This window comes from Drosophila subpulchrella, chromosome 2L (assembly GCF_014743375.2).
Source record: "Drosophila subpulchrella strain 33 F10 #4 breed RU33 chromosome 2L, RU_Dsub_v1.1 Primary Assembly, whole genome shotgun sequence".
Classification (NCBI taxonomy): Eukaryota; Metazoa; Arthropoda; class Insecta; order Diptera; family Drosophilidae; genus Drosophila; species Drosophila subpulchrella.
Genome location: NC_050610.1, coordinates 13,994,001 through 14,020,908, shown reverse-complemented (window position 1 = coordinate 14,020,908; position 26,908 = coordinate 13,994,001). Strand labels below are relative to the sequence as shown.

Genomic DNA, 26,908 nt, shown 5'->3' with positions numbered 1-26,908 from the left:
TCCCCAAAGATATTACCCAACAGCCCACGAAGATTCTGCTTGTGACCCCGCCCGGAGAGATTTGGATTTTGGAGCGCGTGCCCCTCTAGAAAGTGACAGTTTCGGTGCACACTTCTAGGTAATGTCCACTTTCTCCTTCGACCGCACTCAGCCCTTTAGTGCTATCCATACTCTAATTAGTTGCTAATAATTGTTTAAGTGCCGACGCACACACATTTGGGCACACTTGACTGGATGAGCACGCGTTTTGACGGCTAGAAATTGTTGATTGGCCACCTAGTAATTTGTCACTCACGCACCACCCAACTCTCACTGGCCCATGCATTATATATCTTGTCATCAAAGACCCAAAACCGATGTACAGTCAACAGAAGTTACGCTTTTCATCGGCACTTTTTATGGTTGCGTAACCCTCCATGAGTTCATTGGCTTTCCTCGAAGTCGAGTTTCTGCAGGTGACCTCCGGGGACCTTGGAAAGAAAGTTGTACAACCTTTATGGCACCGGTTTCTAGATTAATAAATATAAACAGGTGCAGTTTATCATTAAATTAATTAATAAATTATATAAGTGCATAAATACAGGTCTCGCCACACTTAACCTTTTAATAACAAAACCAAGTACAAATATTCCGTTCTAAACAGTAGACTTTTATTACTTTTAACCATTTGAACCAACCAAACTTCCGCCAACCCATTGATATATAAGCTTTTTAGAGTTCTCTCAACAACTACAATTCCATTACATTTACTAAATTTTAATTTGTATGACATCTTTGATTTTTGCTTTGCGATTTAACAACATTTAAAAACTACGATTCAACATTTGCTTCCACATATTGCTTATTGGAGAGCACAGCGAGGGAGAAGGATTTGGGATTGTATTCGAGTTGTGCCACAATTTGGCAATATATTTGGTTTTCAATTAGAAGAAATGCATATAAACATTGCTCTCTGTGAATGTTTTTGACAATATAACGTTTACAATTAGTTTTAAGTACAGTATGCTACAAACATTTTGGTTTTTTTCTGGGGTTTTCTTACACAGCGCAACTAACAGTTAATTAGAGTAGTTTTTGGTTTTAGTGGCTACTTATTTTGCTTTACCGATAGGTAGGTTTAAAAGTTTTCAATTACGCTTAAGTTGCATTAGTCTATAATACAATTATCACATTCCTTTTGATGATGATATATATTCGGTTTTAATTTGCATCTTGACTCGATTTATAACTACACACTCGCTACGCCGGCTAATCCGTGAATATTATTGCTTAGGGGATCTCCCGCCAAGGGATAATAATAATATATCTAGCCAGGGATTGAATTTAATTGCAATTTATCACTAGGCTGGCTTACGAACTAGGTTCACTTAGTTGCTAGGCATGACATTTAAAGCGCACAAAAAGGAACACAGTAGCGTAGCAGACGAAAATCGAGGGCTATTGCCCCGCCCTCTTCCATTATCCATTATCCATTATCCTATATCCTATAGTATATCCTATATATGTGTATCTAGACCATGCCGAATCCCTCGCTGCCCTCGCTGATGGCCAAAAGCAGCGACTTTTCGAACTGCTCGTAGCTCTCGTAGTCCGGCAGGCACAGCTGGTTGAAGCTGTAATCGAAAAAGTTTCGTTTCGTTCAGTGAGGGTTAAGATTAAAAACAAATAATTTTCCCTAGGAAAAACTTCTACCCACCAGGTGTGCGCCGTGGGCAGGTTGCCAAAGGTTGGGGCCGCCGTTATCTGGAACTGGGGATTCAGCTCCTGGAATCCCCCTGGCGGCAGCTGGGAGCATCCCGTGGTGAACTGCAGCAGCCTGGCCATCTCCGTCTGGCTGAAGTTGCTCACTCCGGCCCAAAACCAAGCCAAAACCCGACGAAACTCAGCCGAATTGCCATTGGCGATGTGGTGCGCCTTGAAGTCACTGATGGAATATTCCCCAGTTCCGCACATGAGCAGCTGCAGAAAGGGAAAGTATTTATTTAATTGAAAAGTAACTCTTGATTAACTTCAATTAATTTGCTAACCAAAAATAAATCTATATTATTTCATCATAATAACTCACCTCCAGTTCGTTCTCATCGAAAATACTGAGTAGATTATCGGGTATAATAGAGTTCAGACCCTTTAGGAAACTGTCCACCTCATCTTTGACACTGTTGCACAGACGCTGCTGGGCCAAGGAGTCCAGGTACTGGTTTTTGGTGGCATTGGTAACCCGAGTCTTGGCCCCATTGGGAATGAGTTCGATGGTCTTGCTCAGCTGTCCACTACTGGAGTCGTACATCTCCTCCACGAAGTACAGCTCCAAAGTGTCCGTGGCATCCAGATCGGTGTCTAAAATGTACTTGATCTTGGACAGGTACAGGTCGGGGTCATCTTGCTCAAAGTACTGGGAGGTAAGAACAAGTCAGATAGTTTTAGTATGATAGAAAGGTATATATTTGCTTTAAACGACCTACCTTATAGTGCACTCTTAGACCAATTAGTTGTGCCAAAAAGGAGCGACTGAACCTGGCCCTGACCAGCTGGCGATAGCTTCCTCCCAGGGCGCTCTCGAACAGACACTTGCCCACCATCTTCCCAGCAAACTCAAAGTGCTTTAGCTTCAGATGGGCAGGACGCGTGGGATTCGGATGAACCAGAGCCTGATGCTTGTCGTGGAAGGTACAGAAGAGTCCTCCGCGGGCATCGAACAAGGAACTGCAGACCAGCTCGAACCACTCCCTCCTTAGGCCACCCCAGTCGATGCCCTGTTCGCCCTGGAAGGTCACCTCGAAGTTGCCACACCAATCGGACACCGAGAATCCCTTGGCCGCCTTCATGCTGCTCTCCAGGATCTTCTCTCGCTGAACCTTCAGGGCCATCTTCTCGTGATAATAGCTAGCATGGAATTTGCGAACCTCGTGGTAGAAGAAGTCCTGCTTATCCTTGAAAGTCTCCGATCCACCAATGTTCTTCAGCAGGAAGTGTGTAAAGGTGGCAGCTATGATATTGCGATCCTTGGAGGCCAACTCGATCTTGGGCTGAGCTCCGTCATCGATGATGAAAACAGGGCCGTGCAGCTGGGAGACCAACTGCGGCAGGAAATGGAATTTGGTCGAAGGACACAGTCGGAAGGTGGCAATCCTCTTGGGTATGAACTTGAGAATCATCTCCTTGATGGTCACCTGGAAGATTAGCGAGTTCTGAGCCCTCACATTTCACCCAATACCTCGGTATTCTCGAGTTGTCCACTCACCTGTTTGGGTCCCACATAGCAGAGCACCTTCCTCGGCTTGTTCTTGGAGACACCAAAAATGCTCAGCAGTTTGGCCTCATAGCAGATGTTGTGCTTCCTCGAGGCTATGTTCTTGTGCACCAAGGTGGTGTCGCTGCCTAGAAGAAGTTTCCAATTGGTATATCTTTTATAGAGATTTTAGGGAACACTTACTGCTCAGCACTATTATGTCAAAGTCTCCATTGGGCAACTGCTGATCCCGGTAGCTGATCACGGCCCTTAGACAAGTGGGCTCTGGGAAGAGAGCCGTCACTGAGACCCGGGAGTTGACCCTATCATAAGCAAAGACAATCGCATGCTGCAGCTTCTCCACCGGAACACCATGCAGGTCGTAGATAGCCACTTGGTAGCCCTATAAATAAATGAGGAAATTTAATAGGGATATTTTAGGTTATTATTAAGACATTATTAAACATAAACACTTTTTAGGACCAGTTTCTCGAGTGCCGGTTAAAATTTCTGGGACAGATATCAAAATATAACAAAATACCCAAACGGTTTCTCGAGTGCCGGTTAACATTGCTGTAAAAAGCAAAGTTCCTGTTAAGGAAATTATATTTAAAGTAAATTATAAGCGTGAAGAAAAATTATTTGCATCAGGTTTATATGGTCGTTAGTCTTTCAGACGGATAGCAAACTCTTACTTTAACTGTCACTCGAGAAAATGGACCTAAATATTTTAGCTTAAATAGTTTTCTAGCTGTTTAAAGAAAAACTATATTTTTTGTGTTTACAAGATAATATTATTTTTAACGTATCTATTTTATTTTCTCACCTGTAGAGCCTCATCCGATTGGTTCTGATCGAACAGGCACGAATTTCCGAACTCATCCCTGGGTTCGATGTGCATCAGAGTGGGTGCTCCTGCGCAGCAGATGACCGTGCTGGCGGGCCTGATGAACCTCGACCGCCTGGCATCAATGGCTCCCGGCAGAAAGGATCGCAGGAAGGGCGATCCGGCAATGTGACTGGCTCCAATCAGCACGGATATCTTGTACTGACCCGCAGTTCGGACCGTGAACTTGACCTTGGCAATGTTGGCGTTATTGGGATCGGTGGAGGAGCCCAGTTCGCTGATGGTGACCACCTTACGTGTGCCCTCGGTGACCTCGACGAAGAACTGGTCCGTATCACAGATGGGATAGGGCTGTCCGTTGCGCTGGAAGAAGCGGACCACGAAGCACATGGTGCCGCCCACGCTGGCGGGATCCTTCCAGTCCCACTGAACCTTGCAGTTGGCGGGCAGTAGATACTTCCCAGTGACGTACTGCAGCAGGGAATGACGGGCCTGGAAGATTAGGTATATAACTACTAATTCTTGGATAGAAATCCCCGAGCTGCCTACCTCTGGGGCAAGTGAGGGCTGCGTCATGGCAGCCAGGGTGACGAGGCCGGCAACTGAGACGGATACGACCAGCATGCCACCCCATGTCCAGGCGTCCTGATGCTGGCTACTCTTGACCACCGTCGACCAGAGCTGCGCCTTCAGGGCGTCCAATTGGGCCTTGGAGGTGGGCAGGTTCTGTCGAGCACCTGACCACAGTTGCCAGTCCTTGCCGAGGATCTTGCTGGCCCGCGAGTCCTCCAGCCAGTAGACGTCCTCCAGCGAGGCAACCTCCACGGCCAGCAATCTTTGGTAGTGGTGCTGCAGACGGTGATCCCTTAGCCACTCGCGAAGGATCAGCTTCTGCTGCAGATGCAATGCGGCCCGCTGGAGACGCTGCTCGTCCAAGGGCGGCAACTCTGGCAGACGCTCCGGATCGCCGCAGCTCGACAGGGAGGAGATCCCTGGAATGATGGAAAAATTTATGGTTTTTAATGTAGGTTTTCTCAAAAGCAGCTTAAATAAATTCTTACACCACTTATAAATTAAATTGATTTTACAACTTGAAATTAGTCAAGGAATATAGTAGATAAAAGACGAACTGTAAGATGCGTAACGTCCATACAACTGAATGTCCAGTGATCGTGTTCATTTTCCGTACATACTTTTGTATAGTCTTTGGTTTGACTAAGGAAAAGTTCCATCTTCTCCAAGCTAAAACTTATTTTAAATTTAAATATTTATAGTTCCCCATTGTAGTTCTTAAAACAGAATCAAATTTGTAAAACGTCTTTATTTCTTGTACCTTCATAGGTGTATATTCACTAATCACACTGTTTATTAAATCGTATCTATATAATCAGAAAATGCTGGCTTTTTTGTTCGTAATTTATAAACATGTTAAGTTAGTTTTTCAGCCGTGTAATTCAGCGAGAAAAAAATATGGTGGCGCCTGTTAAATGGGAGACAACTTTTTTGGTAATTGAGTTTAATGGTTAAAGTTTCGAAAACTTTGCCGTCATGTCAACTGTTTGCCAGTGTCATCATCAACGTCGAGGCCTTCCATCCGTCAGAATAACTTGGTGCTCAACGACTTCCGATGGTGTCTACAATTACAGACCAACTAATTTGGCCAGGCGACTACGTCAATGCCGCAATTCCCTCCTTTTTTTTATGCCCTCAACAAACTTCCAATCAATTACGTTTCAATTTTTTATGACTTAACCCAATGCCAAACCGAAAATAGCCAGTAAAAACGACACTTAATGCGTTGTTTGTCGCTTATCGCTGGCTGAAATCGAAAACAACGGGTTTCCCCTCTATCGCATAAAGTCCCCTGCTTAACCCCCATTTTCGGTTCCTTGAAAGCTTAACCCTGTAGTTCCCCTTCCCCTATATCTCAACTCAGCGAACAACTTTCATTTGGCATTATTGTATTTCCGTGTTGGTGTTGTAACTTTGACTTTTCACCATGTAAAAAGTTAAGTGGATGACAAAGACAAAGAAGAAAACTCCAAGGAGGCATGAATAATGGGAGAACGGAAAACGCAGTGGTTCAATTTAATATGCTAAGTAACTTCCAAGAAGGAAAATAAGTGCAACTGCCCCGGAGCAATACGAAATTATAGATAAAATATTCATGAAAAAAACTTTATGCAATTTTCAGAGAGAAAATTCTAGGGAAGCGATTATCACGTTTTTGTCTTTCTTATTAGAGAAGTTTCAACAGTGCAGATCACAATATTCAAAGGATTTTATAAGCTACCATTTGCGGTTATTATTTCATTTTTGATTAATTAAATATAAAATGAAACGGCATTCTTCAAAAAAGGTTACATTACATAAATAAATTAAAATTTATGAAAACGGAAGATAGGAAACACATTAAAAAAGTTAATATATTGTTCAGTAAAAAAAACTTAATGACATTCCACAGGAATATATTATGAAACTGCATACTTCAAAATATCATAAATATTTTGACCTTTTCATAATACACAATAAGAGTTCGCATAAAAACATTGAAATTTATCAAAACGGAAGATAGGAAGCACATTAATAATGGTAATATATTACTCAGTAAAAAAAATGGCATGGCATTTTCAAAGGAAATAAAAACACAAAAATGTAGATTACATTTTTTTGTTATTCCTAAAGAAAGCTATGCCGAAAGACTGTAATGAATTTATGGGAAAAATAGGAAATAGAAGTCCGACTGGAACCTCTGCCGATGGTAAACCCAAATTAACCCCTGGAAAAGTCAGACATCCCGGCTAGTTAACCTCGGTGAAGTGCACTTAAGCCCGGCTCCCACCACGCACCACAAATCCAGCTAAGCCAGAAGCGAAAACCCAACTTAGTTTCGTCCAGGGACCGCAGGAAAACGAACAAAAAAATTCTAGAGACCATGCTAAACCACAAAACGAGTAACGTGCAAACGAAACCCAGACCAATTGTGGTTTTCAGGGGGCGGAAAAGCCCCTCTTAAAACCCCACCGCCTGGAAAAAAGTACAAATAATAGAATATTCGTGGAGGAGGTCGATGGTAGGCAAAGTTTGCGTGCCTGACATTCGAAAACGAATTCATTTCGTTACCAATTTCTTTCGTATTTCCCTACAACCCGCCGAATTCCTAACTTGTTCATATTTCGCGCGAAACGAACAACTTCCGTTTGATTGGGCCAAGGCGATAGTAGGAATACGTATATTTTGATGGCAGAAAAATGCCTGAAAAGTCCAAAGTGCCAACAATGAGAAGTTACTTTCCCCAGAACTCAGTTTGCCCTTTTCTTCCACTCTCTTTTAATCCCTGGTTATTTGTATAATTAAAGTATTTCCACTGCATATTTAATGGCGCTGCAGCAAACGACCTTTGGCCCGATGGCTGAACAGGAATTACTAATCGTTTTTAATTAAGGACCAACGACAGAGTGAAAATAAGGGGGGAAATGGGGGGAAAAGCTGGAAAAGTCACAAAAGTGGCGGGCTGACAAACAAAAGCCGATGAGGAAGGACGCTAAATGAAAATGCCTTCTGAAGGTTAAAGCGCGACGTGCAAGGATGATGACGATGATGATGATGATGAGGATATAGATGATGGGAATGGGAATGGGCATGGTGATGATGATAAATGTCAAGTGAAAGCTTCGAGGGGCGAAGAGCAGCAATGACTGATGAGGCCGACTTTTGACAGTTGAAGCTGAAACGATGGGGGAAGGCAGGTAAATAAATGCCCCGAGTGACTGAAGCCCCGAGCACTCAAAAGGGACAAAATGGAGACGAAGATAATTCCCTTATCAAAAGTTACTTAATGACTTCGAAATAAATGTAATTAAAAGAGCTTAGAAAAGGATATAATACTATAAATGCCATAAATTACATTAAGTGTGCCTGGATTTTGGCTTCTAATAGAATAAGTATTTATTTAAGTATTAGCAATTCAGTCCATTGTTTTCATTATATTTTGGGTGAGCTCAAGGAACTATTAAATTATAAATAAGTATATTTCTCTACCAAATCAATTACTTATGACATACGGACAACTAGGCGTATGCTTGATGTCTTGCCTGCTGATGGCTATAAATAATTAATCAAGTTTATGGGGTGGATAAAAATTAAGTTTGCAGCTTGTACACAAAACAAGTGGGAGCAATATAGTGACAAAATTTTGTCTAAACTACAGAGTACAAAAATAATAGTTCTACTGGTAGGCGGAAATCAATGCACACTTTTCAAGTAAGGAAAAATGTACAATTTTTTACGAATGAATGGAATATAATTCTTTGAAAATCAAAGGGTATTTACTCCAATCAATAATCCCCATAGCTCAATTCTTACCCATTGCTTCACCGAAACACAATTTCACTTCGCATGTGGGAAAACTCTTGCCACTCGTCGATCTCATCACGCCTCCAACCTTGATGTTATTCACGATCATGGATATATCATAGTTGCTCACATAGTCGGGAGGAAATCCCTTGTAGGTAACATAGCTACGGATCAGGATTAAATCCGTTCTCAGGGCGGCATCTTCGGGTGTGCACTGCATCTGACCCATATGTGCCAGGGAAATGTTCCTTTTCCTTCGGTTAATTTTGACAAAGAACTCTAAAGAGACCTGCTGACTTTCGAATTGTGCCAGTATTAATGGGGATTTCCCCCGGACCTTTTGTTCGCTCATTAGCACAAGGATGGCAGGATGGTAGAATGGCAAAGGCAAAGCCTCGCCAAAGTGCTGGGCAAATGTTTGCTGAACGAGCCAACTTGGCCTATTAGCCAAGGGCTGCTTTAGGCCAGAAAATTAAATGTCCCCAGCTCACAGTACAGTGCTTAATGGATAAAAGCAAACTTTTAATTACGTAAAAAGTAAGTAAGTAAATTTAAAAAAAAGTTGATTTAAATTTAATTTATAGTAACATACAATTATATAAAAATCAAAAAGAATACAAACATTTAAAATTCTTAAAGAGTTTAACCGCTTGAACTTATAGCTTTTTAAAGTAGCTGTAGGAAATAAATATATTTTAAGTTCCCTTTCATGTTACAAGGAATGTAATGTTTTTTCTTTCTTCTTAAAATTGGTTTTACAATTTCGAAACGTGCTGTTATTGCACAATGGCAGCTTTTTCCAGGGGGATGCATGGAATGTTTTCGCTGTTTATTGTTTGCTTTTCACTGTCTGCCCTCGCTTTTCCTCCGCTTTTCTCCTGGAATTCCCTGCTCTTTCCCCCATTTTCTCCCTTTTTTGTGCTTTTACTCCATTGTTATGCCTGCATTGTTGTGCTCTTTGCTTTATCCTTTTTTATCGATTGTTCTCTGACGATGGAGGCTGCAGAAATTACAATTTGAATGACATTCGATCGAACAGGGGTGCAAAGGGGGTTTCAGGAGGGAAAGGGGGGCGATTAAGGTTGCCACAACAAAAGCCGCAATATTTTCCTTAACCCTCTTGCTCCTTTTGTGTTTGTTTACCAAAGTGAAAAATGATAAAATTGCCAGCTTCATCTTCCACCGAGGACATCCTGTATGTGTTCCCGTATCTCCCCATTGCCCTTTTATTCATCTCACTTTCTGAAAGCACTTAAAAAAAAATATTGTTTTAAAATATAAAACAAAATATTATTTTAGAAGTTCACTTTAGTTCGTCAAAATTGAAAAGTAACAGGAAAAGATGCTATAGTCCATGGCCTCGAAACGTTACTCAGCTAAGAGGAGTGCGAGAGAGACAGAGGTATGCATGCAGCAAATCTGCTGTTTCCTTTATTTGCTTATAACTTTTTAATGAATGGTTCGATATGAGCACTTATTGATTTGTAGATGGTTATTGATAATAAGAAAAATATTTCATTTACCCCTTTACAAAATATTAAAAATCGGTGGCGCCATAATAAATACTTAGAAAACACGAAAAAAGATACGTTTAGGAAGTAAGAAGGAATTTGTATATGTTCTTCTGGCTAAAAAATTGTTTCCATTTTTTTTGTATTTACCCAACACTTTAGGAGAAAGGTTTGCTGAGTGCAGCCTAAAGTTTTGTTCGTGAAATATTCCACCAGCCATCGAGAAACTGGGCGAGTGAACAATGTCCGCTGGCTGCACTCGACAGCTGCAACAAAATCATCCACAAATATTTCATCTGCTTACAATAATTTATGTTGCCTGTCTGCAGCAGACAACCCAGCAAGGAAACAAGTGGCAGTAGCGAAAAATGTGGGTGCGAGGAATATTTGCATATTTAATTTAAAATAAAGCGCACTCATTGCTTTGCAGCAAGAATACTCATACACCCATGTTCGCATATATACTACATATATAAATAAGTAAGGGAAACTCATACGAATGCAGGAGCACTCACCCCGGGCTTGCCACACTTGCCTCAAGTGGCGGCATAAATTCAAATGCCACTTTGGCAACAGTCTCGGCAAATTACGTATACGCAATGTAGGCACACAAACGAAAACAGTCATCCCTCTCACTCTCACTCTCTCCCTCTCTTTCTCTTTGTCTTTCTGTTTCACTCTGTTTTTCTCCGTGTTGGTTCCCAAGTGTCCTTACGGCAAGCTGTGCTCACCTCTCCCCCACTTATGTCCTTCCTTCTCGCAGGATTCCAACAGTTTCCATCTCACTTCCCCGCTGGCTGCTTTCCATATAAATTTCGCAATTTAGGCAAAATCTGTAGCCAAAATACTTAAATATGCGACTCAAATGCAGGTTATATCCTTACATCCCTCTCTATCTTTGATATACATACATAGCTATATAATATTGTTAAACCATTTCCTGAATCTTTGAAATACTAGCAATTAAGGAAAGTATGCTATTAGCATCAAAAAGGCATTATATTAACTTGCTTTGATTAAAAAAACCCTAGAAATACCTATCTTATTTCAATATCATATAATATTATATCATATTTTAGTATTTAAAAGTATTTTTTAAGAAAAGCCATTCAGTTGTTTAAGTAGAAATTCTAACATTAAGTCTTTAGACACAGTGCAAACACCTAGGGTAAACCCCATAAAATCTGTCTCGAATCTGTTTTGTATCTCTAAACATATCCCCATCTAGACAATACACCACTTTCTCTGGCCAGAGAACAATTTCATTTATTTGGAAAAACATTTCGGCAAACACACACAGAAATTTTGCCGAGCCTTGGCCTCCGGGGAGGGACACCGATGGAGAGACAAGACAGGATATAAGGACAGGCCCAGGAGAAAGTGACAGGGACGTAGACAGCGGAAGTGCAGGAAAAGAAGCCATCATCACATAGTTCCCCTGCCCTTTTTTGGCCCGCCCCAAGGTGCAGTTTACCTAAGCCTGGACAGACAAAATGAGCGTTGCAATAAAATTTTTAAACACTCACATTTGGGGCCAGGCATTGGGAAAAAAAGGCACAGGTGAGGGGTGAAAGGTGTTGCCTTGGCAATTGCCTGCAAATGATGCCACAGACGAGAATTTCAGACAGCGGATGACTACCTCGTTGGCAGGCTTCAGGAAAAAAACAGGCAGGAAAAGCCAAGGAAAAGCTTTGAAAGCAGGGGGAAAACTATCAGGTAGAGGAGGAAAATGGGCACACAGTAACAAGATTTTGCATTTCTAATTTAAACATTTTATGGAAATTCCATTAGTCATCGGAATTTATGTGAAATGAGTTTCTTAAAATACAATTTCCTTTCACATTTGATTTATTAAACCATATTTTCGTAAGACCATAATTTGCTTTCAATTGGATTTTAAAAAAGATTGCTATTTAAATCCTGTTTTTAATTACAGCATAGAGAACTTCCCAAAAATCAATGATATAAAAGTTTATTTTATTTACTGCTGAACCTATCACCCTAGAAACAATTAGATATTATATAGTAGCTCTTGAAAACGCGATTTTATTTAAAAGTAAGAACCGAATTTTAAAGTCGTTCAGTATTATTTTTTGACTTTCTAACAAGGTGAAATTTTTTTTCCTAGTGCATTTAAAAAGGCGGATAAGGATAAACGCTAGACATCTTGCCTCATCTTGCACCTCTGACTTGGAGCTTCTTTTGGCCATCGGGAAAGCAACCGCAGCTGTTGCACCTGTCTACATAGCTCACCTTTGTCTTCTTTCCCTTCCCCCGGCCCCTTTTTGGTCGCATCCTTCCCTTTTTTGGCTGCTTTACATTTCTGTGGCAAGGATGCAAACTTGTATCCTTTGCATGCGGGCAGCCCGCACAAGCCGCACGGCACAACTTTGAAGGCAAACAGATGTTCGCTGCTCACTTGCATATGGGGGTATGCCCAGCCCCAGAAACCCCCCCTTAACCGCAGCCCCTTTTTGCACCCCCTCATCAAGGCGGTGTGACATTAAATGTCGCTTAATTTGAGTGCCCCTTGGCAGCACCAGCTGTTGCCGATGGGCAGCATTTGGCACAGCGGGTTCCTTGGCTGCATTAGAAAACCACAAATGCAGAGGAAAAGTGGAAAAAGTGGAAAAATCATCAGCCATGAGCATTATTCACACTCAGGAATGACAGGGAAGAGTGAAATAAACTGCTGAAATATTCCAGACAAGAAATGTGCGGTTGCATTTTTGCAATTTATCGATTTCGAATTAAGTGAGAGTTTTGCCACCGAGAGCAGAGCGATTTTCGAAAAAGGAAAACCATTTCAATGGCAATTAAAATTCATTTTGTTAAAATAAATTTAAATAGAAACAAATTATTGGTTGGCTATAAATATTTTATAACAGAGCGAGGGAAATAAATGGAATTTTCCTCTTATAATAAATACTGTTTTTTGTGTTGCAATCTTAAAGTTTTTATTATTGGGTGTTGGTAAATTTAATTCAGATAATTTTTGACTATAATAAATTGAAATTATTAATGTATTTATCTTTTTAGTTTATCTAGTCTTGAATAAATTCACTGTAATGTTTCTTCACTTCCATTAAATCAGAATTTCATGACATAATTTCAGGTCCGGTCAAACATTATGCAAATTTAAATGGAATTTCGATGGGTGAACTAAAAGTCATTACAGCTCTGACTATCAACGGAAATTTATGCGATAAATATGCATTTGCACAGTTGTTATGTAAACAACTGCAGGCGAACAGCCACCGAAAAAAAAACCCTTAACCTACTTCCGGTTCGGCGGTGAAAGAGAGAGACAAACAGCAGAGCAGAATGGCATAAATTCCATTATTTATTCATTAATTTAAGACCCAACCAGGCCTGAACTTAATCAAAATTTGCCGCCTCCCCCACATACCATAATTGTAGTTTCCATAGTTTCGTTATTTGATTTTTGGTCTGTTTTGGGCAATTTAATTAAGCACTCCGCCTTTTTGTTTCTAGCTGCCAGGCGGAAAACTGCATTTTCCCCTGACCTTATATGTGAAAATCCACAAAAAGCAATTTGCAACTTTAATGCACACACACACACAGACTCACAGGATGCGCGGGGGCGGAAAATCCCATCGACACGCCCACTGAAAAGCAGTGAAAAATCCACTGACATGAGCCTGCAACTTTTACCTCTGCCCCAGGATTTTTTTTTGGATTATTTTCTGCTTTGGCTGCATCTAACTGGGTAAAGAGAAGCCAAATTGGGTTAAAACCATAATGCCAAAGTATTAATGTTGCACTTAGTGGACGAAGGGGTTTTCCGGAGGGGGTGAAACCGCAAGCATGAATCGGTTTAGGAAAGCGTTACCTGTATAAATTGGTATATATATGTATATATGCATGTGTGGCAAACATGGCAGAAAACATTTGCCAACTGCCGTCAGCACAGACTGCAATGGAAAGCCTTTCTCTGGGGCCCCGGCAATTAATGGCCCGAAAGGTAAAACAGAGAAGGGGTTGCAATCGGATGTGCCAACTGCAGGTGTTGGGCATCTAAATACCCTTGAGGGATATATATTTATTAAATAGAAATACAATCTGAGGTATAGATAAATTCAAACTTGAGGATAATATAATAATTAAATAAAAATACAATCTGAGGGAAAGATGTATTCAAACTTATAACACCATTTCGAGCTATTGATATATGTTTCATATATTTATTAAGTGAAAATACTATCTAGGAAAACATATTTATTCAAACTTATAACATTATTTTGAGCTATTCCTGTCACCATTTGATTTTGTAAGTTTTGGATATATTTTATTGTTGTCTTAAAATAAATTTCCTTTTACTTCTTGATTTTATTTAAATTTATTTTGTTTATTTTTTTTGCAGATAATCATATCATAAGATTATGATAGTTATATCATTTGAGGACTTGGCATAAGTGTTATTTCAAATAAAATTACTAGTACATTATAGTTCAAGAACTGTATAGCACTTTAATAGTTAGGTAACTTTATTTTATTTAGTATTTTCATAAACTTTGCAAGGCACTTGCGTTTTTAGGGAGTATCTATAAAACCTTCTAATAATCACCGAAACTAAGCCAAGTTAGATTTTATTCATGAATTCCAGTGGGGTCTGAAAAGGTTTCCCCGTGTGGAAACCAAGCACCTGCTCACAATTGTTAAGCCCTGCACGAGGGTATGGAAATTCGGAAAACGCAGGTTGAACATGGAATATTTGCTTGCCTACGCTCGCACACATGCATACATTAGCAGGATATCGCCCTCTCTCTTTCGCAGCCCTCTCTTTTCCGCCCACTGGCAACATGAAAATTCGCATAAACAAATTTACACGAACGAAGCTGCAACACTTTGGCATTTGCCAATTGGAGTTTCGAGTTCGTATTTGTATTCATGTGCGTGTGTGTATGTGTGGGGGTATCACTGCAGGTGTGTGCGTGTGTATCTGTGTGCAGTCGCTGAAGGTCCTGCGTTGGAATGGCTTATGCGGGAAATAATTTACTCATTGCCCATATTCCACATCAAAAGTTTTAAGGCTGAACGGAATTTGTGCAAATAAATCAAAGGGGCTCAGGATATAAATTCACTTTGGAATTAAAAAAGTAAGGATGGAGATGGTTTTTAAAAATAAAATAAAATTTATCGTTTAAAAGCAAATAAACTTTATTGCCTTTCAAATGCCAGGAATTGATAAATGTCTAGTCTACTAAAAAAGTAAGAAGAAAGTATTCAAGAATAAAGAGATTATAGCTAAACTGACCATCCAGTAAATATATACCATATTTTCTTATTTTGTAGTATATTATCAAAGGAACCAAGTTTAAAACCAGCTTTAAGCAACTGAAATCAGTAAAGTCAAAATGATTTTTCAACTTTTTAACCCGCGATGACACTTATTGACACCGCTTAATTGGTCCAAAAGAAAACATTGGAACTGCATTAATGCAATCATACCTTGTCAGTCGATAAAATGGAATTAAAAAAGCTGCAATTAATCCTATCAGTGGCCAGGCATCTGAATTTAAGTGGTCAATCAAGCTGAAAGCTGTCATTAATGAGGATTCAAGGCTTATCCTTTTGACACAATGCTGTCTCGCTTTTTTACGACTTTTATTTCGAATTAAATTCTTTTTTTAATTTAAAGGCTATTTATTGGTTACGGATGGAAAAGGATGTTTACTGACTTTTATTACCTTAAGCTCTTCCAATTGGCTTCGAATTTTCCTTGGCCAAACACTGCAGATGTTGCATCATTTAGTTGCTCTTTGCCATTTCAATTTGCCCGTCTATAACTGCGGCCAGACTTAGGCCTTTGCCCACCCCCGAAAACCGCTTACACATTACGTGCATAAGAGCACTTTACTGGCCATTTGCGTTTTGCATTTCGGACTGGCTTTCAGTAGGTCCAAAGGCCCCTTCTTACCAGAATTGGTAACCCCCCTCTCTGGGGGTTATGTCACTGGCATGCAAGCGATATAAAAGCAGCCCACGAATGGGAAAAAACCAGCTAGAACCGCACTTGACTTTCGTTTTAATTAGGAGTAGGAAAAACGAACCCTGATTGCACATGTGGGCTCAATGCGAAGGTTAAGCTGGTTGTTTTTTTAGGGGGTTTACAGAGAAAAATGTTTCTTATAAGATCTATACATAGATTAATATTAATTCAGTTTGAAAACCAGCTAAATTAATTATACATTATTGCCACACACAAAAAAAAATGATTTGGTAAAATTCAATAATATAATAGTTAAGTGGTCCCAACTCCCACCGACAAAATACACACAGCTTAACATTTTATGGTAATTTGACTATTGTATAGTAACCAAAGTCACAATAAAATATGCTTCCCTATTTTTAATAGTTATTAAACCTTACATTACTATCCGTATTGGTAAATTTTAGTCACAACTTTTTTTGTGTCTATATGTACACAGATATATTGGATATTTTTCATCTAAGAACAATGTTCTTGAATTAGGAACTTTTGTTCTTAAAAACCGTGTAAGTACATTTTGGTATCAATGTTCTCAATATTAAAACAAAATGGTGAGAAGAGAAAACTTAAAATGAGTTTTTTTTAACAACTTTTAAGTATACAATACGGACTGGACTAATAGTTTATTTGTTAAGATATACAAATATCGCTCAAATATCGCTAATTCAACTTGATTCGAGCAAAATAAAAACATTTTCAACTTAAAAATGTCGTTCTATTTTTAAGAACATTTTTAACTCAGATGAGAACGTTAGAATTTTCTCTGTGTAGGAAAGGAAAATATAATTTAAGTTTATTTTGTTTTGCGTTAGAATATTTAGTTATATTTTTAGTTGACGAACAATGTATTAGATACTCAAGAGTTTTATTCGCTGTGCATCGTTTGAGCTGCCTGGGGGAAGCGGAAACGGAAGCACTTGAGAATGAGCGCCATATTGCGCATACGCCGCATTAGCCAACGTCAAATAAAGAAACCGAATTTGAATTTGATGCGGCTCGGCCCATCCCATCCCATTTTTTATCACCGAACTCACCTGAGGACGAGGACTGCGAATGGCGCATTGTGGTGGCCATGGCAATGGAGTTTATTTCCGATTCGGGCGACCACATTATGATCTCACTTCCTTTTTGCACTCGGCGTTTCAATTAAAGCACCTTGTAAATATATCTCGTTCGTTCGCAACTTAATGGCTAAGTCATGTTTGCCACGGCCTTTTTTCGATTTTTCGCTACGGTTTCTTTTGTTTTGTGTTATTTTGTAAATTTTAATTTATTAAAAAAGTTTTGCCCGGAAAGTTTTGACATATTTCATGCATAGCTGCGGATTACTAACGACCGCCGGCAGCTGACGGAGGCGGGGGGCGTGGCTCTGGCCAACAAAACTCTATATACAGATATACACACTTTATAAGTTCGGTAAAAGTTTTATTGAAAAATAAAATAAAAAATCACTCAGCACAAAAAGGAGGAACGCAAATTGTAAGGGGGAGCATGGTAAAAATTTATAATGGAATGGAATGAATAGCCCAATTCTTCTTGCCTAGGGAAACTAAAGAATTAAAGTTGGCAGAAGCGAAATTAGGAGACTACACTTCGGTACGAAACTGTAAGGCTATGAGGGTAAAGATCTAAAAAAAGATTATAAGAAATATGATTTATAATATATATTATGATATAATAAATATATTGTATGCAATGTGAACTTGATTTGATGATATGGTCGTATTTCAAAGCACGACAGACAAAAATGATTTATTTTAATGCAACCTTATTAAGTATTTTTTTCCAAATCACACTTATTACTTTTATAGGAACACAGTGTAATTAGGGAAAATTTTGTTTATTTTTATATCTCTTTAAATATTTTTATTTTCCAAGTCACATTTACTTTCTCTTTGAGAAACGCACTGTAATCTTCATTATAGTTTTTACAAGTTTCCTTTTCGCCTTTCCTCTTTTCCGCATTTTCTTCTCCAATTTTGCAGTAATTTTCGCTCTTTGTCTGCCAGGAAAATATATGAAACTTGCCAAAAGCTTAAATCAAAATGAAAGTTTATTCTCTCTATTTCCCCTGCCCACTTTCCTCTAATCCAGTGCCTTCATGACCGCCATTAGCTGGCAGGAAAAGCCCACCCCACTTTCACCTCCCGCAGTCTTAATTTTAAACACATTTTCAAGTGGCAAGTGCCAAATGACAGTGGCAACGAAACAACAACAACAACAACACCATCGATCTACATCCTTGGAAAATAGGGGGAAAAGTGGGTGAAAAACGAGGGAAAACTAGGAGCGTTTGATGGCATTGTAAACACTCAAGCTCCCTGCTTCCCCCTTTTGGGCTGCCTCAAATTGCTGTCATTAAATTGAAAGTGCAAGGAGCAACAAAAGCAGCGACACAGGAAGAAAATAAAAGTAATTGGGTATCTATTTTAAAGAAAACCCCCTTCGGTCTTATATTATTCCATATACTTCAGTATTTTCTTTTAAAAATATTATTGTTCTATAATTCCTCAAGTTTCAATTTAGTTTTTATGAATAGATAAGAAATAAGTTGTTTTTTCAGTGGATCAGAGACAAAAGCTCGTTGCTGTTGACCTGACAAGGACAACTATTCCAGATCTAGTATACATATAGCTCGAATCTACCCAAGTTAGTTCAGCACATTGCGTGTGCTGTTTTCCTTATTTTCTCCTTTTTCTATATAGTTACGCGATGTTTATTTACACAGCTGAGACTCAATTACAGTCAAGTGTGTGAGACGTGAGAGGTGGTAGATTGGAGATAGGGGATAGGGTATAGCAGGTCTGAAGAAAGTGGAGAAAGGGGGCTTGGGACCTCTCTAAAGAGAAATTGCTGAGAACAGCTCAATAAAAACTACAAACGATTTGCGCGTGCCATCTCGACAGGGATAATAAACAAGCAAGTTTGCAGTCGAAAGGACAAAAACAGATAAAATAGTGGAAACTTTCAGAAATTCGAATTGAATTGAAAAGATAAGTGTTTTAAATGTTTTCGAAAAATTTTTAGCAAGCTATATATTTTGTTACCAAATAATTTATGACGTAAAGAGAAGGTTTTACAAAAATTGGTAAAATTTCAGTGGTATTTTTAAGAACGACAACTTATTAAAGGACTTTCATTAAAGGACTCTCATTTATATTGCTCTTTAAAGAATCCTTCAACTATCTCCCATCTATGTCTTGACCATTTCCGCCATAATCCCGCTCCCATTTCCACTGGGCAATCAAATCCTGTCGTTGGCTGCCACATCGATGTGCAGAAGTCACCCATCTTGATTCGTGGGCCCGAAAGGAAAAACCCCTGACCAAGCATGGACAGGGCCAATATTTATTGATGGCACTCTCGACATTGACAGTGGGGCAAAAACGTGAGCGAAAATTATGCGGCATCCCCCTTTTGGCCCACAGAAGTCAATAATTTCGTAACAGCAGCCGAAGGCAGCTTCTCCGATGACGATGATCATCATCATCATCATCATTGTGGGGAAAGGTGCCCATTGATGGCGCCATTTTTGTTTTTGTTTGTGAAAGTGTGTGTGTGTGTGTGTGTGTAAAAGTCCTGCTCCTGTGTGCGAGATGTCTGGTAATGCGAGCTGACAAAACTTTCTCTGTGTGTCTGGCATTTGTTTGTCTGCGTTCGTGTGTGTTTACTGTCGGAATTTGTAATGAAAGTGAGCTGTTCATTTGCTTTGGGGTCATCAAATAGCCCACACACTGAGAAAAAATATATATTCTATGTCATTGAAGTTAATAAAATTATGGTTTGGTTGCTTTAGATCAGTAATATTTCAATAGACCTTTTAAATAGTAAATTATAAAATAAAATTACTTTAGTAACTACTTTAATTTTGTTATTCCAATCATTGACCATTGCTCAATAAAATAATATTTTTTTTTAAGAAATATCAGTTTTGTTATTTTAATCATCTTTTAATTATTTTAATCATTGGCAATTAATCAATATATGAATATTTATTTTAAATAAATCCACATTTTCCCTACTAAATATTAGTTTTTCGGAAATTGTTTGAAATTAAATAATTAGATTTTCCCTAGTGCATGTCCAATCTGCCCTTCATATACCATTTCCCCTTCCTTTTTTCGCCTTTTGCCTTGCGTGTAAAGTAAATGTTGGCTCATGCCATATTTTGTTGTTTTACGAGTTGGCCGAAAAAATAAACCAAGTAAAAAATAGACAAGGCAAACAACAAAAAAGGACAAGTAAGGCCTATGCTAACCATAACTTGTCATAAGTTCGGGGGGGTTCTTGAGTTCTCAGGTCGAAGATACGAGTGGAGCCAAATATAGGCATGATACTGAAACTTTTATGACTACAAATTTCTTTAGTGCAAAGCCGGGTCGAAATGCGTACTTTATGTTAATGCCCAGGGCAGGGTGAAAAGGGGGCGAGGATTTTCGGAGGGGCAAGGAATGAGTTAAGGCCGGGGAAAGTCGCAGATGGAGAAAGCCTAAGGTATCGGGGGGAAATGCGGCGAGATTGAGAGACTGCGGCAAAGTTTTTGGTACCGCGTATGTCGGGGTATATTGGGCAAAAGTATATTAAAATTAAAATTTTAATTTTATTTTAAATAAACGTTAAAATGAAAATTCTCTGCAATACTTAGTATCCTAGAAATGCGAGGGTAAATGAATACAAAAAATTTATAACGATGGTGCCTAAAAGTAGACCTCACAAAATAGTCATAGTTTAAAAACGAATTTACTATCATCCAAACTTAAGTGATCTTGAGTTTCAAATGCTGACTACTTTATAAGCGTAACTTTTTTCCAGGGCATCACCAAATAACATATAATTTTCCATTTCCCATAAAGTCAGTTTTAAACTGTTTTTCATTTTCTTTGGCCTGCTCACTTTTTTGTTGCTCTCCACCGCTGTTATGCAAGTTGAAAATAATCTTTTGCGTTGAAATGCGCAAATGTTTTTTGCTTTTCCCCACACGCTTTGTTTGTTCATTCAAGGACTCAACAAAGGCAACGAACAATATGATAATTTCGCCAAGAAGGAGATGTTGGAAAACTTGGCTGCTGCATTATAATAATTGTGGCTGACAAATGCGACAAAAACAAAAGCTACGACGAGGATATGCCACAAAATGCTGTCGAGGGCCATGGCAATAATGATAACTAACCGCAGAAGAGGGCCGCCAGCGTTGAGGAGACGCATAATAGATGGGTACAGTCAAAATTCCATTTGAAGAACTTAATGTCGCGCAGCCTATGGATATTTAAAATCTTAAAAAAAACACCGCAATCCAAACTTATACGATTTTGAGTCTCTACGGAGTCGGGACAAAGCCTTAAATCTTGTAGTCATAATCATTTCAAAGTTAAATGTCCTATTAAGCTTAAAAAGATATATGATTATAAAAACCAATACAAATTTATTTAATATATCAATGGAAGAATTTTTAAGGAAGGTATAAAGCATCTTTTTTTTTTTTTTAAATAACAAGCTAATCCTAAACAGTTCTTATATTTACTTTCCTACATTTTGGCAACTTGAGTTTTAAACAAATAATTTGGTTATTATTATTAAACCTATTATTATTAATAAATCCAAAGAATACCCCAATTCATTTAATATATCAATGCATTGATGCATTCTTCCATTGCAATGGAAGAATTTTTAAGGAAGATACTATAGCTACTTTTTTCTAAAAAATAAATAAACAAATCCAAAAAAATTGTTATACTTGTATTTATTTTCCTACATTTCGGCAACTTGGGACTTAAACAAATAATTTGGTTATTATTATTAATAAATCCAAAGAATCCCGAATAGATCGCGATAAGAAAGTGATGATGGGCATGTTTTTCTTATGGAGGTTTTACTGTAGATAGTGAGTGTGCGAGCGGGATGGCAACAGAAAGGAGGCGGGTTTCCGCCCTGACATCTTTGGCCTACATAACAAAAACAGTTGCAACTGTTACAGCACCCAGAGAAAGAGACAGAGAGATGCACGAAAAGGGTATGTTAGAGGGTAAGAGAAGGATAGAGAGGGAGGGAGAGGAGAAAGTAAAAAGAAAGTGAGTGTGAGCGAGGAGGAGAGGGGGTACCCACAATGAGGCCTCTTGTTATTTGCACATGTGTACCCCTTGCTGTTGTTCTTGTCTTACGATGTTTGTTGCTTTTTTTGGGTTTTTGTTGTTGTTCTTGCTGTTTTGTTTTTTATTGTATTTCTCGTATTTTTTGTGTCTTCTGTCTCTTGGCACTTGTGTCATTTTTAACTGCTTGCGAGTCTCCGCAGGGGTATAAAAACCTTTTAATTTGCTCAGCCGCATACTCCATACATACATACATTCCAGCCCAAACCTTACACCACCCACAATCCCTTTTTTTCCCAACAAAACAAGCGCAATTTCCTTTTAATTTCCTTGCAAGCCGGAATGAAACAAAAACGAGAAGGAAACCCAAAAAACGATTTTCGGGCCCGAAAACGAAGAAATGGAAATATTCTTGTTTGCTTTCTCTGCCTCCGACGGACACTGGTCAATGTTTACCAAACAATTATTTCCTCTTTTTGTCGCACAAACTAAATGCTTCCGAATCTCCACTTTCTTGCCTTTTCCTTCCTTCGATTGGGCAACCAATTTCGTTCGACTCGCATTTCTTTCTTAATGGAAATGGGTAAATGTTTGCCTTACAGCGATTTAATCTTTTATTTTTGCCTATCTCAGCTCGATCAACTTTCTTTGGCAGAGGTCTCTATTTTCGGCAGCGGAAATCGAAGTGGGCGATTTGGCGGCGGGCGATCAGCGCGGTTCCATGGTGTAATGGTTAGCACTCAGGACTCTGAATCCTGCGATCCGAGTTCAAATCTCGGTGGAACCTGAGTAACATTCTTTTTTTATTTTAATGTGTCTCATATATGTATACGTTCTTTTCTTTTTTGTATTATTTTTAATCTGAACAGATAACGTAATCCACTATTTTTAGCACCTTATAACACACGTTGTATTGTTGAAATTGTTGAATTTTATTACATTTTTTTATTGGTTTGGACTGTTTAGAATTCTCTATAAATTCCACAAGCATTATGTAAGAACAGGCTGAACAACTCAGTCCTCACCTGACCCCCAGGCATTGGTACATACATATATTATACAAATCATTCCCCAAATGCCACTTTATGCATAATTGACCGCACAAGACCCTTTTTTCCTCTCGTGCCCTTAACTCATTAATTAATATGCAGGTCAAAAGTAAATGCGATTTAAAGGTTAAGCGCGTGTGTAGATGGGGAAAATTGCGGGGGGGAAATGGTGGAAAATGGAAGGTGCGACAACCAGAATGCGAGTGGACATGTCCATGGTCAAGTGAGTTGGTGAGAACCGGGAGGAACCAGAGTCATCAACATTAATTGCCAATTAATTCTTAATGAGCAAGTCGATCTGTCCAAGCCGACAAAAAATCCCATAACATTAACGACATACAATGACAGTTGAAATACCAAAGAAACAAAAATCATAGTGTTCAATACCAGCTTTGTTAAAAATAAAAAAAAAAATGTACAAAAAATTATTACATTTTTAGGGGAGACAACAAAAATCTAAAATAATTTTCAAGAAAAATTAAACCCTTGTTATAGTTGAAAGATTTAAAAGATTTTTTTTTTTGATTATTTTGTAAAACAAAAATCAAAAGAAGTTCTGAAAATTGGAAGAATAAATGATTAAAGTAATACAAAATATAACTTAACAAAACTAAATATTTAATATAGCTATGAGAAAGACAATTCAAAGTATTTATCTTGTTCAAATATTTGTTTCATAATTGTTCTCGTTTTTATTGCGAAACATTTCGCTGTGCACACACATTTAGCAAACTGAAGATGAGTCAGTCAGTTTATTTAGATAGGATAATGGAACACACGAGCCGAAAACACAACGGAGGCAATTCCTGGTGGAGGTTCAGGAGACCTATAAAATAGCTGCGCACTGAAGTGTGACGACGAAGGTGGGAGGGGTTAATTCACTCCCCCGTTCACACCAACAATAAAAAATTAATATGCCAAAATGTGGAAAATTGTTCGGCCCAAAATTTGCTTTCTGCATGCATTAATTTGGAAACCAACCCAGTGCGTATTAGCAAAGATTAGCTATGGATCATTAGCTTTGAGTGGGTGTCTCAATGGGGGGAGATTTCAAATAAAAACACGTGCTGCCCTATGTAGGTTAGGGCTCTTTTTCGTGGCTGTATTGTCCTCGTTGTCACGAAATGTTTTGACAACTTTTGCGTGGAAAAACGAAAGGTAATGTAATATATGAGCAAAAAACTGAACGCGATGTAATACAACAAATCATAACTTTTGGCGTTTTTCGGCCATATATATTGAGCTTGTTATTGGTTTTATCTGTTTCTTCTGTTTTTTTTTTTTTTTTTGTGTTATTTGTTTTTGCTGTTGTACCAAAGAAAAACGGGGGAAAAACGCGTCGGTTTCCCAGGCGTTTGGAAACGTGAAACCAGCGCGGCTCAAAGTAAAACCAAAACTGAGCATTTAAGGACATTTACGATTGATTTTATACCGAAAGCCGAACTCCGAAAAGAAAACCGAAGCCGAGTGACACAGAAAACGCTCGTGTCCTGCGAAGGAAACCGAAACTTTACGAGGACCAAATTCGGACTAAGGAGCTTTTGCTGCATCCTGGGTTGCTCCTTTAAATCTCACACCCCAGCCAAATCCAGCAGGTTGTTTTTTGTTTGGCGCGCTTTATCAAAATTACATTATCATTAGCCACGGCACCCAGTGCCTAATTAGCTTGTTTCATTATTACGAAATAACCAGTATATAATAGATTTCTGCGGAACACCTTTTTCTCTAATTGTTTTTTGAGCTTAGACTTAGGCTATTAAAATGCAATTTTATACAAGCACAGTTGTAGAACTTTGGGATAATATCATTCGGTAGTAATAAACAAAATCTGGTAAACAAACATAATCACAAACACATTTCCCAAAAGTTCTTATTAATAAACAAATACATTATAAATACTATAAAGGTGGTAGTTTTGTAAAATGCTCGTTAAGAAATAAAACCAACTATTTCATTTTTGAAAATTTTAAGGACTGAAGAGTGTATCACGTTGGGTTACTAGGTGTTAAACAATTCCAACGCCTCGAGTTCAAAGACATGATTATCAAGTTTTCTAGCCATAGCAACGACATCATTTTCAATAACTTTTGGCGCTGTACGAAGCAACAAAAGACAAAAACAACTCCCACAGATCTATAAAAAGATGGGAATTTCTGTAAGCTACTTTCTCTTCCACGATCTTCGGGGTTGAGTTGGGGAGATTCATTAGAAAACTGCCACTTTGCTGCCATCACCCATAGAGGTTCTATGGTGTAATGGTTAGCACTCAGGACTCTGAATCCTGCGATCCGAGTTCAAATCTCGGTAGAACCTAGACTACAATTTTTTTTTCATTTAGAACTATTTCTTTTTTTTTTTAATTCTTTAATTTAATTTCTTTAAAACTAAAATTAATTTAAAATAAATAAAAACTCAATAAAAACTATGAGTCTTGGCCACTATTTATAGAACCGTTTAGAAAATCACAAGATCAGCGAGGTTCCATGTGTAATGGTTAGCACTCAGGACTCTGAATCCTGCGATCCGAGTTCAAATCTCGGTAGAACCTAGACTACAATTTTTTTTTCATTTAGAACTATTTCTTTTTTTTTTTAATTCTTTAATTTAATTTCTTTAAAACTAAAATTAATTTAAAATAAATAAAAACTCAATAAAAACTATGAGTCTTGGCCACTATTTATAGAACCGTTTAGAAAATCACAAGATCAGCGAGGTTCCATGTGTAATGGTTAGCACTCAGGACTCTGAATCCTGCGATCCGAGTTCAAATCTCGGTAGAACCTAGACTACAATTTTTTTTTCATTTAGAACTATTTCTTTTTTTTTTTAATTCTTTAATTTAATTTCTTTAAAACTAAAATTAATTTAAAATAAATAAAAACTCAATAAAAACTATGAGTCTTGGCCACTATTTATAGAACCGTTTAGAAAATCACAAGATCAGCGAGGTTCCATGGTGTAATGGTTAGCACTCAGGACTCTGAATCCTGCGATCCGAGTTCAAATCTCGGTGGAACCTGATAAGGATTTACTTTTTTTTTTAGTTTAAAGAAAATAACATTGTCAAAACCTCATTAGAAATGAAAATCTGTTCGGTTTGTTTGTTACCCAAATAAAACAGCAAGTTTTTATCATGGCACGTGTGTTAAGAAAGCTTTTAAAGCTCAAATCGTCAACAAAGTACCGAAAGTTTCAGTGGGCGGGAAAGAAAGAGACGGGAAGACACCCGACCCTACCAGCAAATACAACAAATTAAAAATATAAACAAAAGCCAGAGGCAACGTTCTTAAAAACCTACGATAAGACATAATACAATGGGCCTCTGTCAACCGATTTGGCAACATTATCAGTACTTAAGAACTCACCTTTATCGCGGAATAACTGCTTATAGGACGATAGGTTCTCCGATTCCAGCCACTCGTCGACGGTGGGGAGGGGCGGGGCAGTGTGGGAGGCGGTGGGATGCGAGGACCAAATCAATAGCACTATCTTTACCAGCGAAACGGTGAACATCAGACTCAACACCACGGCAATTAGGACCTTTAACGAGCGCTTCAACATAATCTCAAGAGTCCCGATTAAATGCGCAACCGTCTCTTTCTAGCAGAAGGCCAGAATTTTTATTTTGGCGCTACGAACGAAAAAGAAGTAACCGAGCAAAGTAAACACTATCCATAGCCACACGCGATAAACAAGGCGAGCATAATATCAAGAGTATTAAATAAAATTAGTTTTTGAATGATTTATGCAGAAAAAAGCTCAATGTGCAAAAATGCAGCGAGAGCAAAAATAAATGCAATGCGCTGCTTCTTCTTCG

The 26,908-nt window shown here is 38.5% G+C and overlaps 1 protein-coding gene and 3 non-coding genes across 8 annotated transcripts; 3 read left to right on the top strand and 1 right to left on the bottom strand.

Moving 5' to 3' along the window:
* Positions 1-730: 730 nt before the first annotated feature.
* LOC119546955 (apoptosis-resistant E3 ubiquitin protein ligase 1) lies at positions 731-26,908 on the bottom strand. 5 transcript variants are annotated; one of them, XM_037853600.1, is made up of 10 exons: positions 24,406-24,476; positions 16,991-17,340; positions 4,626-5,068; positions 4,056-4,568; positions 3,434-3,632; positions 3,242-3,378; positions 2,463-3,188; positions 2,066-2,392; positions 1,697-1,959; positions 731-1,613 (listed from the first exon to the last, which is right to left on the bottom strand). In XM_037853600.1, the coding sequence occupies exons 2-10, from the start codon at positions 17,064-17,066 to the stop codon at positions 1,511-1,513; spliced, it is 2,787 nt and encodes a 928-aa protein (XP_037709528.1). In that variant the 5' UTR covers positions 17,067-17,340; positions 24,406-24,476; the 3' UTR covers positions 731-1,510. The 5 variants fall into 5 exon arrangements, with proteins under 5 accessions (XP_037709528.1, XP_037709526.1, XP_037709527.1 ...); XM_037853598.1 differs by lacking the exons at positions 16,991-17,340; positions 24,406-24,476 and adding an exon at positions 26,457-26,908; XM_037853599.1 differs by lacking the exons at positions 16,991-17,340; positions 24,406-24,476 and adding an exon at positions 26,457-26,908 and having other exon boundaries at positions 2,463-3,170.
* On the top strand, positions 22,758-22,829 carry Trnaq-cug. Its single transcript has one exon. It is a non-coding gene; the product is annotated as a tRNA-Gln (tRNA).
* Positions 25,333-25,404, top strand: Trnaq-cug. The gene has a single exon. It is a non-coding gene; the product is annotated as a tRNA-Gln (tRNA).
* Trnaq-cug lies at positions 26,039-26,110 on the top strand. Its single transcript has one exon. It is a non-coding gene; the product is annotated as a tRNA-Gln (tRNA).